At 40.0% G+C, this 19762-nt stretch overlaps 1 protein-coding gene across 3 annotated transcripts in view; it reads left to right on the top strand.

Annotated features, from left to right (window-relative positions):
• The first annotated feature begins 5510 nt into the window (after nt 1–5510).
• The window catches only part of maea (macrophage erythroblast attacher), a 57966-nt gene continuing 43714 nt past the window's right edge, over nt 5511–19762 (top strand). Inside the window, exons 1-3 of one of the 3 annotated variants that reach the window (XM_012960346.1) lie at nt 5617–5822; nt 16503–16685; nt 17238–17324. In XM_012960346.1, the coding sequence (XP_012815800.1) occupies nt 5754–5822; nt 16503–16685; nt 17238–17324 (339 nt within the window). In that variant the 5' untranslated portion in view covers nt 5617–5753. 3 annotated transcript variants of the gene reach the window in all.

Below are 19762 nucleotides of genomic sequence, written 5' to 3' on the forward strand. Positions count from 1 at the left end.
TATCAGAAAGGTCTATGTAGATACAGCCATAAGCACTCACAGAAACGCTGCACTGAGTCATCTATCAATAGAAACACAGGATTTCTTGTCTCCTTTTTTATAAACATGTTCTTCTGTAACTGACTTCCTCTTTTTATGGCTCATTCAGGTTTGGGGTTTGATTCTGCTCAGTTTTCTCCTCTCCCCCTCCCTTTTCCTGCTCCCCCCTCCTATAAGAATGCATAAGAACTTACTTCCCCCACCCTTAGGAATGTGGGATCTGAGCTTTCAACAGCTATAAACTGCAGCAGGAAGCTACCAAGACCTAAGAGCTAAAATGGCAGCTTCAAGGGCTCTTTACTCACGTAAAGTAAAGCTTTCTGCTGAATAAATATAGCGTTCTAGGTGGCACTAATGTGGCAAATCTATTGGCAGTAAAATGCCAAAATGACTTTCCTTCCCAAGGCTCACTGTTAGGCACTGCATATGCTATAACATTGGACAGACACATCCCACATGATGGGCAGACCCCTCATATTACTTTATGCTTTTAATTGCTTTACCTTTTTTTTTGTGGTGTCCCAAGTTGGCACACCAGAGGATCATGTCTATGAACAAGACTCTAGGGTCTTTGACTTCAGGATCCAGTCCGGGAGGACTGTGGTGCCCATGGACTTGTGGTGGGCCTCGTCTAAGCCTTGAAATGCAGAAGTGCGGCGTGAATGTGGAATGGGGGCGCTTTTATGGGGTATGCGTGCGTACGTACGTGGGGAGGAGCCAAAGTCGATCATGGCGCTAAAAAGTCTGGGCACCCCTGCCCTAAGGTGTGGTGGTATGGGTACACATGATGCTGCTGTAATCTGATAAGACACTGATCTGCTATATATATTTATTTTATAAATAAAGTACATTTCTTTTTCTTTAATTTGTTCTTCAGTAAATTTGTTGTTCATGTTAAAGAATAACTGAATCCTAAGATTTCTTCTAAAAGTTTGTTGTAGTTCAGCTTGGGGTTTTTTCAAAATTTCCTTAGCCCAGAGTGCCTTTAAAGTAAACAACTTTGCATTAAAATTTCAACTTGCCTTGTATTTATAAAACTCACTATATGCTGTATGTCCCCTATAACCTCTGCCTAAAACCTGCTGCTCTGTGAGGCCCAGCTGAGAGTCTGTATGCGCTCTACCAGCAGCAGGAATAAAAAGCCCATAGTATCACATAAAGTAACAACAGGGGATTTATGTTGGTTGTGGGTATACAGGTCCTTTTCAAAAAATTAGCATATTGTGATAAAGTTCATTATTTTCTGTAATGTACTGATAAACATTAGACTTTCATATATTTTAGATTCATTACACACAACTGAAGTAGTTCAAGCCTTTTCTTGTTTTAATATTGATGATTGTGGCATACAGCTCATGAAAACCCAAAATTCCTATCTCAAAAAATTAGCATATCATGAAAAGGTTCTCTAAACGAGCTATTAACCTAGTCATCTGAATCAACTAATTAACTCTAAAAACCTTAAAAAGATTCCTGAGGCTTTTAAAAACTCCCAGCCTGGTTCATTACTCAAAACCGCCATCATGGGTAAGACTGCCGACCTGACTGCTGTCCAGAAGGCCATCATTGACACCCTCAAGCAAGAGGGTAAGACATAAAAAGAAATTTCTGAACAAATAGGCTGTTCCCAGAGTGCTGTATCAAGGCACCTCAGTGGGAAGTCTGTGGGAAGAAAAAAGTGTGGCAGAAAACGCTGCACAACGAGAAGAGGTGACTGGGCCCTGAGGAAGATTGTGGAGAAGGACCGATTCCTGACCTTGGGGGACCTGCGGAAGCAGTGGACTGAGTCTGGAGTAGAAACATCCAGAGCCACCGTGTACAGGCGTGTGCAGGAGATGGGCTACAGGTGCTGCATTCCCCAGGTCAAGCCACTTTTGAACCAGAAACAGCGGCAGAAGCGCCTGACCTGGGCTACAGAGAAGCAGCACTGGACTGTTGCTCAGTGGTCCAAAGTATGTCATTCGGAAATCAAGGTGCCAGAGTCTGGAGGAAGACTGGGGAGAGGGAAATGCCAAAATGCCTGAAGTCCAGTGTCAAGTACCCACAGTCAGTGATGGTCTGGGGTGCCATGTCAGCTGCTGGTGTTGGTCCACTGTGTTTTATCAAGGGCAGGGTCAATGCAGCTAGCTATCAGGAGATTTTGGAGCACTTCATGCTTCCATCTGCTGAAAAGCTTTATGGAGATGAAGATTTCATTTTTCAGCACAACCTGGCACCTGCTCACAGTGCCAAAACCACTGGTAAATGGTTTACTGACCATGGTATTACTGTGCTCAATTGGCCTGCCGACTCTCCTGACCTGAACCCCATAGAGAATATGTGGGATATTGTGAAGAGAAAGTTGAGAGACACAAGAGCCAACACTCTGGATGAGCTTAAGGCCGCTATTGAAGCATCCTGGGCCTCCATAACACCTGAGCAGTGCCACAGGCTGATTGCCTCCATGCCACGCCACATTGAAGCAGTCATTTCTGCAAAAGGATTCCCGACCAAGTATTGAGTGCATAACTGAACATAATTATTTGAAGGTTGACTTTTTTTGTATTAAAAACACTTTTCTTTTATTGGGCGGATGAAATATGCTAATTTTTTGAGATAGGAATTTTGGGTTTTCATGAGCTGTATGCCACAATCATCAATATTAAAACAAGAAAAGGCTTGAACTACTTCAGTTGTGTGTAATGAATCTAAAATATATGAAAGTCTAATGTTTATCAGTACATTACAGAAAATAATGAACTTTATCACAATATGCTAATTTTTTGAAAAGGACCTGTATATCCTCTTAAATAAACTGTATTTTAGTTAACGCCAAGGGACATACTTTGGACTTAAATTACTAAATAGGCATTCCTTTAGCAAAAGCAGTTCTGGTACAGAATCTGTTATCCGAAACCCGTTATCCAGAAAGATCCAAATTACAGAAAGGCCATCTCTCATAGACTCCATTATAATCAAATAATTTAGGAGGAGAACACTGTATTTGATCCCAACTAAGATATAATTACCCCCTATTGGGGGCAGAACAGTACTATTGGGTTTATTTAATGGTTAAATGATTCCCTTTCTCTGTAATAATAAAACAGTTCCTGTACTTGATCCCAACTAAGATATAATTACCCCTTATTGGGAGCAGAACAATCCTATTGGGTTTATTTAATGGTTAAATGATTCCCTTTTCTCTGTAATAATAAAACAGTACCTGTACTTGATCCCAACTGAGATATAATGACCCCTTATTGGGGGCAGAACAGTCTTATTGGGTTTATTTCATGGTTAAATTATTCCCTTTTCTCTGTAATAATAAAACAGTACCTGCACTTGATCCCAACTAAGATATAATTACCCCTTATTGGGGGCAGAACAGCCCTATTGGGTTTATTTCATGGTTAAATTATTCCCTTTTCTCTGTAATAATAAAACGGTACCTGTACTTGATCCCAACTAAGATATAATTACCCCTTATTGGGGGCAGAACAGCCCTATTGGGTTTATTTCATGGTTAAATTATTCCCTTTTCTCTGTAATAATAAAACAGTACCTGTACTTGATCCCAACTAAGATATAATTACCCCTTATTGGGGGCAGAACAGCCCTATTGGGTTTATTAATCCTTATTGGATGCAAAATAATCCTATTGGGTTTAATTAATGTTTTATTAATTTTATTTATAGACTTAAGATATGGAGATCCAAATTACGGAAAGAACCCTTATTCCAGAATAACCTTGGGACCCTTGGTCCCAAGCATTCTGGATAACGGGTCCTATACCTGTACATAATTCACCATGCTTTTTCCACATGATACAGCAGTTTCACCCAGAATCCCAGCTTTTTGGCAGCTGAGAAGGACTTTGAGCCCAATGCATCAAAATAAACACAATCCTAACTTTTGCAAACCTGATGCTTGTGGTCAAAAGCGGGGATTGCATCATTTCCAGTGTGCAGCATTTCACTTTAGCATACTAAAATAATCTATTGGTACTTATTGGCACAATCTGCTGTTGGAACCTTGAAACTAAACCCCTTGTTTATAAAAATTAAAAACAAATCACTAGGAACCAATTATGCCAGAGTTAAAAAACAGCTTTAACACGTTTAGTCAATTTACTCATTGTCTTCTCCTAAATTAGCCATTGTTCTTGTCCCTAAACAGTAAAAAATCTGCCACTTATTTAACAAAAAAACACATACAAAAAGTAAAAAATGCCTCAGTAATAAAAAAAAAACCTTGAACAGAGGTTAACTGGGAACTCTATGGTATCCAGTCAATTTCACAATTGTCTGCTCCTAAATTAGCCATTGCTTTGTACTTAAATCATGAAAAATATGCCTCTGGATTTCACATAAAACACTGAGACCCTTTAATGTCATCATGAAAAAAAGAGCATACAGGCTTATAATGACTTTTGATCAATTTGAGACATTGTCCTCTTTTAAATTAGCCATTTTCCCCTTAAATTGGGACAAATGTGGCATTTGTTTGCACAAGAAACACTGGGACCCCTGATGCCAGAGTAACAAAAAGGCAAAAGATCCAATATTACTGAAAAATGTGGCAATTGTTGGTTTACAAATACTTTCCTTTCCGATCAGCTTGGGAGATAAGGCTGTAAATATTGTTGGCAACAAGATAAAAATGTATTTTTTGTTCCCTGGAACAAAAAAAAAATTAATTTTACTTTCAGCTAAATATTACGAGTAACACCAAGATGCTTATTTCATATATTGGAAACAGAGGGTATAGGGGGCAACCATAGTTTTTTTTTTAATTCCTTGTTGTTTCTTAATAAAAGTAGACTGTAGACAGAATAAGCTGCAAGGCAAAAGCCCGTACCCTCCAACTACTAAGAGCATATGCATGGCAGTCAGGCTTGCCACATTTATTTTTCCAAACCAGCCAAAGTCAGTCCTAAAATAGCCCAAAACTAGCCACTTTGAAAGTAGCCCAATATGCACAATGAAAATAATGTCTAAAAAATAAAAGTATAAATGGGAAAATACGCCTTTTTCAAGCATATAATCACTACCCATGCCTTGCACCCCCTCTCCAGTTACTAGGATGACTGTTTCCCTGCTCTCCGTGCCCAGTCCATGCAGGTTATAGTAGTTTTGCTGCTTCAGGTTCAGCAAAGAGGAATAGTCTATAAGTGCATGCTGGGTATTGTAGTTTTAACTTAATCTTAGCTGTAGGCTAAATGTAAGATACAAACTACATTACCCAGCATGCATTGGGATAGGCATGTCAGAGGAATAAAACTATGGCTAGTTTCTAAACTACAACCCACCAAGGCTCCAAAAACTAGGCCAAATTTGTACCTTGGCGGGTTTGTACTTCGGAAACCCGCCTGGGCTTTAAATTACTAGTCCTATTTGGCGGAAAAAGACGCCAACCTATCAAACCTAGTCACTGCTCTTGCAGCCCGTACTTCCGCATTCCTCCCCCAGGCAGCCCTATGCCGCGTCACAGCGTGAAATCTCGCGAGATGAGAGCTGCTATGGATTGTAGCTGGCTGGCAGGAGCCGAGGAGCTGGGCGCTTAGACAGCGAGCCGGGGCTGCGGGCTGCCTTAATACATAAGAAAACCGGGCCTGTCCCGCGAAAAGCGAGCCTTTCAGGCGCTGTGGGATGGCACTGATTACCCATGATGCTCAGGACTGTGGGCATGTAGCCTCCAGCTAATTCTGTCCGGCCCCTCCCCCTTTCCAAGCCAAGATGGCGGTCCAGGAATCAGCTGCTCAGCTCTCAATGGCTCTGAAGGTTCAGGAGTACCCAACTTTAAAGGTGTGTCACGCTGCCTCTTCTCTCGGGTTGAACCATGTCGCCCCCCTAGGGGGGTGTGCGGCAGCCAGTACCATCTAGGAAGGGGGGGGTGACTTATTTCGGGTTTAATTACACTGTCACCCCTCAGCCTGTAAAATGTCAGTGCCCTGCAGACTGGGGGTACATCCTACAAATACCCCCCTCTCTGTGCCGGGGTGAGTGCGTCTTTGTAGACAAAGTCTTTTTGTCTGCGAGAAAGGTCATACTTCCCCCCTGTGCCAGTCTGTAATTGATTACTTCCAAATAGTGTGAAGGAATTCTGTGCTCCTGTTAGTGGTATAACCATAGAGGGTGCAGACCCTCTCACTGCTGGGGGCCCCCTTCTTTTATATGCATGTGGGGTCCCTTTATATTGGGCCCCTTTATATGCATGTGGGGTCCCTTACTTTATATTGGGCCCCTTTATATGCATGTGGGGTCCCTTACATTATATTGGGCCCCTTTATATGCATGTGGGGTCCCTTACATTATATTGGGCCCCTTTATATGCATGTGGGGTCCCTTACATTATATTGGGCCCCTTTATATGCATGTGGGGTCCCTTACTTTATATTGGGCCCCTTTATATGCATGTGGGGTCCCTTTATATTGGGCCCCTTTATATGCATGTGGGGTCCCTTACTTTATATTGGGCCCCTTTATATGCATGTGGGGTCCCTTACATTATATTGGGCCCCTTTATATGCATGTGGGGTCCCTTACTTTATATTGGGCCCCTTTATATGCATGTGGGGTCCCTTACTTTATATTGGGCCCCTTTATATGCATGTGGGGTCCCTTTATATAGGGCCCCTTTATATGCATGTGGGGTCCCTAACTTTATATTGGGCCCCTTTATATGCATGTGGGGTCCCTTACATTTTATTGGGCCCCTTTATATGCATGTGGGGTCCCTTACTTTATATTGGGCCCCTTTAAATGCATGTGGGGTCCCTTACATTATATTGGGCCCCTTTATATGCATGTGGGGTCCCTTACATTATATTGGACCCCTTTATATGCATGTGGGGTCCCTTACATTATATTGGGCCCCTTTATATGCATGTGGGGTCCCTTACATTATATTGGGCCCCTTTATATGCACGTGGGGTCCCTTACATTATATTGGGCCCCTTTATATGTATGTGGGGTCCCTTACATTATATTGGGCCCTTTTATATGCATGTGGGTCCCTTACTTATTATGGCACCCCTTTATATGCATGTGGGGTCCCTAACATTATATTGGGCCCCTTTATATGCATGTGGGGTCCCTTACATTTTATTGGGCCCCTTTATATGCATGTGGGGTCCCTTACTTTATATTGGGCCCCTTTAAATGCATGTGGGGTCCCTTACATTATATTGGGCCCCTTTATATGCATGTGGGGTCCCTTACATTATATTGGACCCCTTTATATGCATGTGGGGTCCCTTACATTATATTGGGCCCCTTTATATGCATGTGGGGTCCCTTACATTATATTGGGCCCCTTTATATGCACGTGGGGTCCCTTACATTATATTGGGCCCCTTTATATGTATGTGGGGTCCCTTACATTATATTGGGCCCTTTTATATGCATGTGGGTCCCTTACTTATTATGGCACCCCTTTATATGCATGTGGGGTCCCTAACATTATATTGGGCCCCTTTATATGCATGTGGGGTCCCTTGCATTATATGGGGCCCCCTTACTTTTTATGGGGCCCCTTACTTTATATGCATGTGGGGCCATCATTTATAGGGGGCTCTAGTTGAAAAAGCAGTTTCAGCATATGTTTATCACAAAACAAAAACTGTAGTACCGTGTTAGCCAGTGTCAAAAATAATAATAAAAAAAACAACAAAATACAAATACAAGAGTATTGTATATGTTTATAAAATTGTTTCATTCTGGGATTTGTAGTTGTTTAGTCTGCCGTAAGCTCTTCGGGACTCATTTAGTTCAGTTACACTGGGAGTTGTATTTTGCAGGTTTTTAGTGCTAATGGTTTCTATTTACATCAGAGCTGCCCTGTATATACGATTCCCAGTGTTCGCTGGCAGCCAAAAAGCACAGAGACAATTTAATTACATATTGTTTACACATGCTGCTCTTTGTATTAAGCACACTTACGGTTTGACCGATTTATTTTTATATAGATATATCAATATTCTTCAGGGATTTTATAGTGCATGCACCATTTTTTGGAATTTGTCCCAATACCGAACCTTCTTCAAAAGATTCACCTCAGTACTGATCTGATGCAGAACCCTATTTGGTTCAGATTTGAGAAATAAAAAATTAAAAAAAATTGTCATGTCCAGTTGTCCAGAGCTGTCAAGTCATGTGATTTTAATAGTTTGGTTTGCTAACCATTAAAAGTGCTGGCAATAGACTGAACCCTTCATGCAACAAATTCCAAAGCTGGCATTTAAAGAAGTGTCTCACAGACTGTAGCCTGTCATTTAAATGACATTATAATGGTTATTTTGACAGAAGTCTTTTTCTGGTTTTGATTAAGAGGTGCAATGGTGTCATACAAAAAAGCCAGAGTAACCTTTGGGCTTAATATGCTTTTTCACAGGTCTGTTAATCTGCAGATTTTTGCTACATTGTCTCGATAGTGAGAACCAGCAGTACTTAGAATAACATGGGACATACAGATACTGCTTTTAATACCCATTGCATTTACAAATAACTTGACAATCACTGGAAACTTAATAAATGTAATCAATTAAAACATTTTGTACTGTTTCTGAAGTTAGTCTTCATTATCACCCTCCCAGTAACTGGTCTCTTAGGGCTGTGACACACGTGGGATGGCATATGCAGCGCCGCAGTTTCCTGAAGTTGCCTTGAGAGTTTTATTTATAAATCTCCCTGTGTGTTAGGGTGAAGGCACACGGAGCCACTAAAATAGACAGTTGGCTACTACAATAGACAATGCTAATCATTTACTGATAATTGTCCCTGTGTGTGTTTTAGCAGAGGCAATTCTCAGTATTGTCTATGGCAGGGTATTTTCTGGCCTTTAGTAGCAGTGACAAGTAGCTGCTACTAAGTAGCTTTGTGTGTCTTCACCGAACATTAAATGAAGCAATTAAAATATAATGTACTGTCGCCCTGCACTTGGAAAAGTTGTGTGTTTGTTTCAGAAAGACTACTCTAGTTTGTATAAACAAAGTTGCTGTAGCTTTGTGTTGAGGTTCTTTAGAAAGACAGTTTGATGTGATAGTGGAGATGGTATTGCTGGATACTTCCATGGTATGACATTGCTCAGTACAAGGGCAGTGGTGCTCACCATTTGGGTTCTGACCCTGATTAATTATAGGGCATGTATCACCATTTTATACTAAATGTTATTATGTGCAACACATTACAATGCAATGCTGCAGTACATTGGTGTTAGTCACATACATACCAACATTCCGACGCACATTTCTGGCTGTGAGTGAGGGCTGGTACAGGAAACCAAAGTTGGAAATTGTCTCTAAACAACATGTGCTGATGTGCGCCTTTCCTAACAACACTGTAAGCAAGCTTACACAATGCATCCCATAGCAAAATGCTAGGTCTGCTCTTTTGAATGTGACACTGTTCATTTATGACACTGTCATAGTTTATCTTTAAGTTTAACTTTTTACTATTTTTATTAAATAGACAATTCTCAGCAACTTTTCAATTAGTCTTCATTTATATTATATTGTTTTAAATTATTTGCCTTCTTCTTCTGACACTTTACAGCTTTTTAAATGGAGGTCACTGCCCCTGCCAGCCAAAAAACTATTTCTCTGTGAGACTACAGTTTATTGTTATTTTTATTACTTATCTTCCTGTTTAGGCCCTCTTGTATTTATACTATTGTCTCTCATTCAAAGCACTGCCTGGTTGCTATGGTAGTTTGGATCCCAGCAACCAGATAGCTGCTTAAATCAGAAAAAGAAGAGCTGCTGAAAATCGAAATCAATTTAAATAATGAAAAAAACACAAATAATAAAAAATTAAGACTAACTGCAAATTGTCTCAGAATAGTACTCTCTGTATCATACTAAAAGTTATTTTAAAGGTAAATAACCCCTTTAAGGTGTAAAGATGACATTTGTTTACATGTTTAAAGTCAAAATAATTCTAAACTTAAATAAAACCAAGGTATGGAGACAGAAATCTGCAAGCATAACAACTTAAAGGGATTCTGTCATGATTTTTATTTGGTACTTTTTATTTCTAAATTGCACTGTTTACACAGCAAATAATTCACTCTGCCATTTAACATTTTATTATTGAACCAGCAAATGTATTTTTAGCTGTAATATTGGTGTGTAGGCGCCATCTCAGTGCATTGTGCCTGAGTCTGAGCTTTCAGCCAGCGCTACACATTAGAACTGCTTTCAGCTAACCTATTGTTTCTCCTACTCCCATGTAACTGGAAGAGTCCCAAGCCGGACTTGGATTTCTTACTATTGAGTGCTATTCTGATACCTACTGGGAGCTGCTATCTTGCGCCCTTCCCATTGTTCTGCTGATCGGCTGCTGGGGAAGGGGGGGGATATCACTCCAACTTGCAGCGCAGCAGTAAAGTGTGAGTGAAGTTTATCAGAACACCTGGGAAACTAAGAATATATCTTGCCCCATGTAAAATTTCAAAGTTAAATATAAAAAAAGAATCTGTTTGCTCTTTTGAAAAATGTTTTTAAATGCAGGATTCTGTTGGAGGAATGCTATTAAGGGATACATTTTGACAAAAGAAATATGTTTTCCTGTATCAGAAAAAAAGTTATCAAGTGACTGCATTTTTATCTTATGCATAATCCATGCTTGTTTTTCACTAGACAAAGAGAACCATTATTCTGTCTTGTTAAAAGGCGGCAGTCATCTGTTTTCTGAAATGCCCATAGTGATAAATTTCAGTTTGTGTAACACATATTCTGCATCTGTGGCTAAATGTTAGATATGTGTGTGTGTATGTACATATGAACCAATATACAGAGCCCCCCGCTGTTCCCACATGATCTCTGTACAGAGCGGAGCCACGAGTGATGAGTAAATGAGACTTTCAAAGGACATATCTTACATGGCTGCATAATTTATGAATCTTTAAGGGACAGTTACACCAAGAAATAAAAATATATCAAAGAAATGTAAATGTACTGTTGCCCTGCACTGGTAAGAGTTGTGAGTTTGCTTCAGAAACACTGCTACAGTTTATATAAATAATGCTGCCGTGAGGGGTACCTATTTAAAATAGGGCTAAGGGCACTGGCACGCGGGAAGATTAGTCGCCCGCGACAAATCTCCCTAATCTCCCCGAAATGCCATCCCACCGGCAAAAATGTAAATCCTCTCAAGGCAACTTCTGCGATTTAACGGAAATCTCGCTGCGGCGTATGCCATACCACCGGCGATTTACATTTTCGCCGGTGGGATGGCATTTCGGGGAGATTAATCGCCTGCGACAGGGAGATTTTAAGCGGGCGACTAATCTCCCCGTGTGCCAATGCCCTAAAGGGCACAGTTTGCATAGTGGAAAACAGATAAGGGCTCTAAAAAAACCATTGTATTCTATAGAGCTTATCTGTTTTCTGCTATGGACCCTGTGCATTTTCTTCTTTTTTCCAGCTTGAATGGCTGCCCCCATGGCTACACGACAACTGATTTCTAACAAAATAAAGTTGTCTCTCTACTTTAAATGTACAGTGTATAAAATATAAAAGTGACAATACAAGGCTGATTATAAGGCTGATGCCACCCGTCTCTGCTCGGGTGCAGGTAGATGCGCCAGATATTGGCAAAAAAAAAAAAAGTATGGATTTCACAGCTGATATCCGCCACATCAGACACAGTGCTTCTGGATGCAGGAAAGGTAGGAAGCAGATGGGCTGATGTTTTTCCACAGACTGAGAATCAGCCCTGTGTGGCATCATCCTTACATTCTTATGCACCGGTTTCTGAGCTGCCATCTAATGTGAATCTGAACTACTAATCAGCCCTGTACCATCAGCTTTTATCACAGGCAAGCCTTAGTCTTTGCTTTGCTCAGACCCCTAAGCTTAGCTAGCTGCCCTGAGTTCACTGAACACGTGCAGTGCCACTGACCCTCCTACCAAAATCCAAGATAGTGAGCTCCTGTTCACGATTTTAAAAGCCTGTATCATTTTGTTGAGATGCTGAACCTTTAGGCTGGTGCAGTAAGTTCAGAATATTGTTGAAACTACAAGATTGAGCCGTATTCAATTTTAGGGTTTGGTTCTTCTTTAAAGAGTAATCCAGAATGCTTGGGACCAAGGGTATTCTGGATAAGGGATCTTTCCATAATTTGGATCTCCATACCTTGACTCTACTAAAAAATCAGTAAAACATTAAATAAACCCAATAGGATTTTTTTTGCATTATATCTTAGTTGGGATCAAATACAAGGTACTGTTTTATTATTACAGAGAAAAGGGAATCATTTAACCATGAAATAAACCCAATAGGGCTGTTCTGCCCCCAATAAGGGGTAATTATATCTTAGTTGGGATCAAGTACAGGTACTGTTTTATTATTACAGAGAAAAGGGAATCATTTAACCATGAAATAAACCCAATAGGGCTGTTCTGCCCCCAATAAGGGGTAATTATATCTTAGTTGGGATCAAGTACAGGTACTGTTTTATTATTACAGAGAAAAGGGAATCATTTAACCATTAAATTAACCCAATAGGGCTGTTCTGCCCCCAATAAGGGGTAATTATATCTTAGTTGGGATCAAATACAAGGTGGTACTGTTTTATTATTACAGAGAAAAGGGAATCATTTAACCATGAAATAAACCCAATAGGGCTGTTCTGCCCCCAATAATAAGGGGTAATTATATCTTAGTTGGGATCAAGTACAGGTACTGTTTTATTATTACAGAGAAAAGGGAATCATTTAACCATTAAATAAACCCAATAGGGCTGTTCTGCCCCCAATAAGGGGTAATTATATCTTAGTTGGGATCAAATACAAGGTACTGTTTTATTATTACAGAGAAAAAGGAAATCCATTTTAAAAATCTGAATTATTTGATTAAAATGGAGTCTGTGGGAGACTCCGTAAGTCAGAGCTTTTTGGATAGCAGGATTCCGGATAACGGATCCCATATCTGTTAGGAAGGCCCTGCTCAAAAGAGCTTGCAGTCTAAATGGAAACGGAATGCTGAGCAATGTATGATGGGACTTCCTTATGTAGAGATTTTATTTCTGATGTTTGTTAGGAAACTAGAATTGACATTATAACAAATGAACTGTGGTTTTTATATCCGTAAACAACACCACCCGTGTATATGCTGCATTTCTCCAAATGTGAATGAACTACAACTCCCATGATCACACCTGGCTTATTACATCAGCACGGAGGAAGAAAACCCAAATCCCCTAACAGCTGTGCTGTATTTGTATGTCTATTACCCTATGCAATATTAAAGTGTTACAACTCAAATCCCTTTTTTTAATTTTGTCTCCTTGCAAAGCCTGTTTGTAAAGCTTTAAATGGCCAAGGGGCCAATCAATGCAGGGTACTAAGAGGCCCAATGGAGCACTCTGAATCCCTTCAGACCTTTAGAAATAGCAGCACTGCAAAGTTATGCCTTAACCACTGTTTCCATAAATTATAAAGACCCTTGTGTGTGGATATATTTCTCACTCGCTGTACATGGATAATTTATGAACCAATAGAATTTCAACCCCATCCTATGGGAGCGACCATCTGACATGGGACTGGTTTATTATATATGTATTCTCACTCTGCACTGAACTAGCAATCAGACCGGGAATGATAAAATTAAAAAACAAAGGCACATTAGATATTTGCCCTTCTTCTTTGTCTAATGCAAATGTCAAATGCTATGTTCTAAAAAGGTAGGCGTTTTATATATAGTGCAACATTTGCTCCACGTCTAGTAACCCATAGCAACCATTCAGCTCTTTGCTTTCAAATGGAAGTAAATGCTGCCTGCAGAAAGTAACCATTGGGACGGCCAACAAGATGGCACTGTCTCACATCTAAAAAAAAAAAAAAAAAAAGACCAAAACAATGGTCAGACCAGAGAGATTTTTAAAGGGGAACTCTGACTTCTGAACAAAAATTTATTAGAGCCTCACACAACAGAGAAACCTCTAATATACCTATCACTGTAATCTGTTCCTTCAAAAAGTAGGAATAAATACCATTTTATTTGCTGAAATCCAGCTGCGAAACAGTTCTCTTTCTGCATCATTTGAAATCCTGGCAGGGGAGGAGGGACTAAAACATTGATGTTACAAATTCTAACAACTTCTCCACAGCTTACAGACAGCATGCAGGAACTACATAACCCACAATGCATTGCACTGTGATGTTCCTTTTTTTACTGACATCCCAAGTGCAGGGAATTGTGGGATTGGGAGGATGCAGGATGAGGGCAGGCTACTACTGTTACATTTTATTTGAGTCACAAAGTAGTCAGCCAGATCAACAGGGGGCGGGGCTTAGGGAACTGTTCCAAAACATATTATTACATTAAAAATCATGTGAAGGCAGCATATTCTTTAATTGATATATATTGAAAAGTTGCTTGAAATTATGTTTTCCTTCAATAAAGCTCAAGTTGTGTTACAGTAAAATTCCCCTATAAAGAAGAGGTGGCCTTATTAAAGAGTGAAGCAATAATGAACCCATAAAATACCCATACATATTCCAGTTCCTCTGTTTCTTTTCATATTTAAAGGGGTGTCCAGCCTTGCAAGCCCATCATGTGCCTTAAAGGAGTTGTTCGCCTTTATATAAACTTCTAGAATGATGTAGACAATTATATTCTATTGGTTTTCAGTTATTATTATTTAGTTCTTTTGTTCAGCAGCGCTCCAGTTTGGAATTTCAGCAGCTATCCGGTTGCTAGGGTCTCGGTTACCTTAGCAACCAGGCAGTGGTTTGAGTGGAAGACTAGAATTTAAATAGGAGAGGGCCTACATAGAAAGTTAAGGAGTAAGAAGTTCCAAAAATAATAAAAATATAAGCCCCCGATGGGCCTACCCGATCAATTTCTGGCCTAAAATTGTCCAGATATCCATCGGGTAGGTTTGATTTTGAATTGGGGACTGCATCGTCTCGTAGATGTAGCCCTCGCTCCAATGGGTCCTATTCCTGTCATTGTAATTCCCCAAAAGCCAAAGATCGGATTACTCCATTACCACTCGATTTAGGTGGGCATATCGGTTGAAAGATTAGGATTTGGCAACTTCACCTAACGACCAAATCTTATCGTGTATGCCCATTTTTACACTGACTAGGAGAAACAATAGGTTACCTGAAAGCAGTTCTAATGTGTACTGCTGGCTCCTTCTGAAAGCTCGGACTCACTTTACTGCTGTGGTGCAAGTTGGAGTGATTTCCCCCCCCCTTCCCCCCAGCAGCCGATCAGCAGAACAATGGGAAGGGAGAAAGATAGCAGCTCCCAGTAGGTATCAGAATAGCACTCAATAGTAAGAAATCCAAGTCCGGCTTGGGACTCCTCCAGTTACATGGGAGTAGGAGAAACAATAGGTTAGCTGAAAGAAGTTCTAATGTGTAGCGCTGGCTGAAAGCTCAGACTCAGGCACAAGGCACTGAGATGGCGCCTACACACCAATATTACAGCTAAAAATACATTTGCTGGTTCAAGAATAAAATTATAATTGGTAAAGTGAATTATTTGCTATTTAGAAATAAAAAGTACCCCTTAAAATCATGACAGTATCCCTTTAAAAACTTTCCTCATAAATTTATCCCAACTCTAACTTCTCTTCACTTTCTTGTCACGTTAAATTACGTTGCTTATTCTAGAAATCTTTCTGTTTCTCTTAATTATACCTGTAGGCCAGGAGAAAGCCTAATTATCTAAACAATGGAAGGAAATGAAGTAGAAAACTGAAGTATGAGGTCAGCTTGTTGGGGGCAAGCTTTATACAAAGGCATAAATGAAATGATAGGGATGTTTTATTCCACCGTGGCTTAAAAACACTCTCGCTACAGAAAGAATATGGATTCCATTTGCTTGGTTAAATGAATAGGGCTGAGGGCTGAGAGCCTTGTACTGGAATCTTGGGTTGAATTGGTAGATATATTTTTTAAAGTGACATTAGAAAAGTATATATCTGTAAGCTTAAATCTGAGTTATTCAGTCCCCACAGTTTAGTATTTTGTAGAGCTGCCAAATGCAGCAAAAAGAGCTTTAAAGAAGCAGTAATACCAAAAAAAAATATGATACTATAGAAACTATAATGTACCACTGCCGCGCATTGGTAAAAGTTGTGTGTTTCAGAAACAAAAGTTCATATAAAGAAGCTGCTGTTTAGCCACGGAAACAGATAAGCTCTATAGAATGCAATGGTGTTTTACAGAGCTTATCTTTTTATTTGCTATGTCACCTTTGCCATGTAGCCCTATTTTATTATGAATGGCTGCCGTTTGTTTATACAAACTATAGTATTATTTTCTCTCTCAGTATTTTTATATACCAGTGGCACTGAACTTTTAGTTCTGCTATACTTTTCTTATCCATATTTTCAAAGGAGATCTAAAGCTTAACCCCTGCTATAAAATAGGAAGCTATTGTTGGTGAGGAGTGCGATGACCTGTATAAAAGCTGTATGTGTATACATAGACAAAGACAATTGTCTAATTGAAATCTGCTTATTTCTAGGTGCCATATGAGACTCTAAACAAGCGCTTTCGGGCAGCCCAGAAGAACATTGACCGAGAGACAAGCCACGTCACCATGGTTGTGGCTGAACTAGAAAAGACGTTGAGCAGCTGCTCGGCCGTGGACAGTGTGGTTAGCCTGCTTGATGGCGTTGTTGAAAAATTAAGTGTTCTTAAGAGAAAGGTGAGCTATCGTCATTTTGTATTATTGTAATATTTCATTTTCTCATGTCAGTTTAGAGTTTTTTTTCCCTGATGAGGATTTCATAAGATATATTAGCTGGGCTGGGCTCTATATTAACCCTTCATTCTTCACTTACCTTCATCTGTAAGTAACTCTATAATTATAAAGTTTATAATTTGGGAGCAACCCTTGCCCTTATTGATGAAAGGCTGTATCCTCTCAACTGCTTTGGTGTTTAGAATCCCACCACACATTTTAAACTTAGAAGGGCTCAAACATAGGTGCTAAATTGCACCAGTGCAGTTGCTAATAACAACCAGCCAGCTCTTAATTTACATTATCTAACTTGTAGTAGACTGTTGGTACTTGTAGTACACTTGGGCAGTTTAGCACCTGTTTTCGTAAATCTGCCCCAGCGAGGGGGAACATTGTTTTCCATACCATGAACTGTCAAAAGGGCTTCATTTGTATTCTATTCTCTTCTGTTGGCATTCCAGATATTTATTTAGGTTTTGTTTTGATAAAATAATAATAATAATAAATGCCCCACAGGCAGTCATTCAGCCTCACTCTCACATCCCATCACCATCCACCATGGAAAGCAAAGTCCCAGAATCCATCACTCCACAATGGAACAAGGTGAGGAAGGGGTTGCATTATACTGTGAGCCTAAGAGGCATTTTCATTATAGTGTTTAAGCCAACATTACCGGTAATGTTGCCCATAGCAACCAATCAGATCTTTGCTTTTGTTTTCTAACTTACAGGTGACTGCTAAAATATAATTGCTGATTGTTTGCTATGTGGCAGCATCACCGATTATGTTGGCTTACACACTGTAATAAATATCCCCCATAGTGTTGGGAAAAAGTCTACCTCTGACTCACAGGGACCACCATGGTTTCCTCTCAATCTCAAAATAAAACATTTATTTTTGGCAATTTGGATACCTTTTTTTTCCTTAACATAAGCCCAACTGATTAAGTTCTCCATTTAGAAGCTTTTATGTTTCTATGCCCAACTTTTAATGTTGTGAAATGTGTTTCCTTCTTGGTGGATTCATTTAGCCCATAACACTTGTATTGTGTGTCTGTATTGCACACTATATGCCTGGATAAGCTCTGTAAAAGAAACAAGAATCGAAAAAAGTACATATTTAGGCTGCAAAATTCTGTCATGTGAGAGCTTTTTGTGCATGTTTCTGTTAGAGAATAATAGCCAAGCTGCTTCAGCCACCTCAGCACCCTCCCCCCCCCCCTGCAATTGTGAGGCGACGTGAGGGGGTGCCCATAAATCCAGAGACGTGATGTCACTGGGCGTATACACGGGGCTATGATGTGGCGATTGGCCTGTCTCCCTGTCACATTTGGAGAGTCCTGCCTGGTTTTTCAAATTGGGAAAATGGGCACAATTTTGACCTGGACAGCCATTCCGAACCAGGCTGTTCGGGTCAAAACTGGACAGGTGGCTACCCTAGGAGGTGGCGTTGGTGATGAGTGGGCAGTGGGGTGACAGAGCTTCACAGGAATCACCCCCAGGGCTCAAATCCGCAGTCTAGGGGTAGGCAGTCAAAAGAGGTATGTATCCGATGCCCCCCAACTGTTGCACCTTAGGCTACAGTCCCGACGCGAACCTGCATCCCCCATTTTTATTTGCAACTGCCTTATCCGCAACGCAGTCTGTGACCAGCTGACCACCATTAAACAGAAAGTGCTGTTGTTGCAAATCGTTACATCATCAGAAGTGGGCGGGGGTACACAGTTAATGTTTAAAGGAGTAAAATATAGATAATATTAATACAGGCATGGGACCCATTATCCAGAATGCTTGGGACATGGGGTTTTCCGGATAAGGGGTCTTTCCGTAATTCAGGTTTCCTACCTAAAGTCTGCTAAAAACATTATTTAAACAGTACTTAATCCAATAGGATTGTTTTGCCTTCAATACGGATTAATTCTATTTTAGCTGGAATCAAGTACAGGTACTGTTTTATTATTACAGAGAAAAGGGAATCATTTAACCATTAAATAAACCCAATAGGGCTGTTCTGCCCCCAATAAGGGGTAATTATATCTTAGTTGGGATCAAGTACAGGTACTGTTTTATTATTACAGAGAAAAGGGAATCATTTAACCATTAAATAAACCCAATAGGGCTGTTCTGCCCCAATAAGGGGTAATTATATCTTAGTTGGGATCAAGTACAGGTACTGTTTTATTATTACAGAGAAAAGGGAATCATTTAACCATTAAATAAACCCAATAGGGCTGTTCTGCCCCCAATAAGGGGTAATTATATCTTAGTTGGGATCAAGTACAGGTACTGTTTTATTATTACAGAGAAAAGGAAATCATTTTTAAAAATGTCAATTATTTGATTAAAATGGAGTCTATGGGAGATGGCCTTTCCGTAATTCGGACTTTCTGGATAATGGGTTTCCGGATAAGGGGTCCGATACTTGTAATATAATATAACAAATATGGTTAAGACCTGCATCTATAGCCTCATGCTAAAATCCTACCTGCAGGGTATCTGCTTTTCTTTCGGGTAACCCGTGGGTCCCTGACCTGACCCATGCCAGTAAAGAAAACTCCACTATCGCCAATGGTTCTTACTAGTGACTTCAGTGGCACCCTGTCAGCCTCTTCGTGTTTTATATATTGTCATTGTTATGGGATGCGTTCATTTATGTGGATATACAGATAAATCCCATTTACAGAAATGTGCCATGGAGGCATGTCAGAAATGGAGAGATGGGGGCACTTACATTAAAGGGGAATGTCACTCAAATTGATATTCTTGTATAATTGAAGACAATGTAATTTTAAACAGCTTTCTAATATTCCTTGATGAAAGCATTTTAAAATATTCAAATATTCCAAACATATTTGCAAATGAAATCACAGTTGAAAGCAGTGTCTGTCTATTCATTTCTACCTTTTATTCTCTGCGCTGCTTGTTCTGACATTTGCAACAGTGTAGCAGAAGCCAGCAGATTAATAGACCCTTCAAGAAGCAGGGACATACCCCGCAGCACCTAACAGACAAGTCATTCACATCCAGCAAGGCATTGTGGGA

This window comes from Xenopus tropicalis, chromosome 1 (genome assembly GCF_000004195.4).
Source record: "Xenopus tropicalis strain Nigerian chromosome 1, UCB_Xtro_10.0, whole genome shotgun sequence".
Lineage (NCBI taxonomy): Eukaryota > Metazoa > Chordata > Amphibia > Anura > Pipidae > Xenopus > Xenopus tropicalis.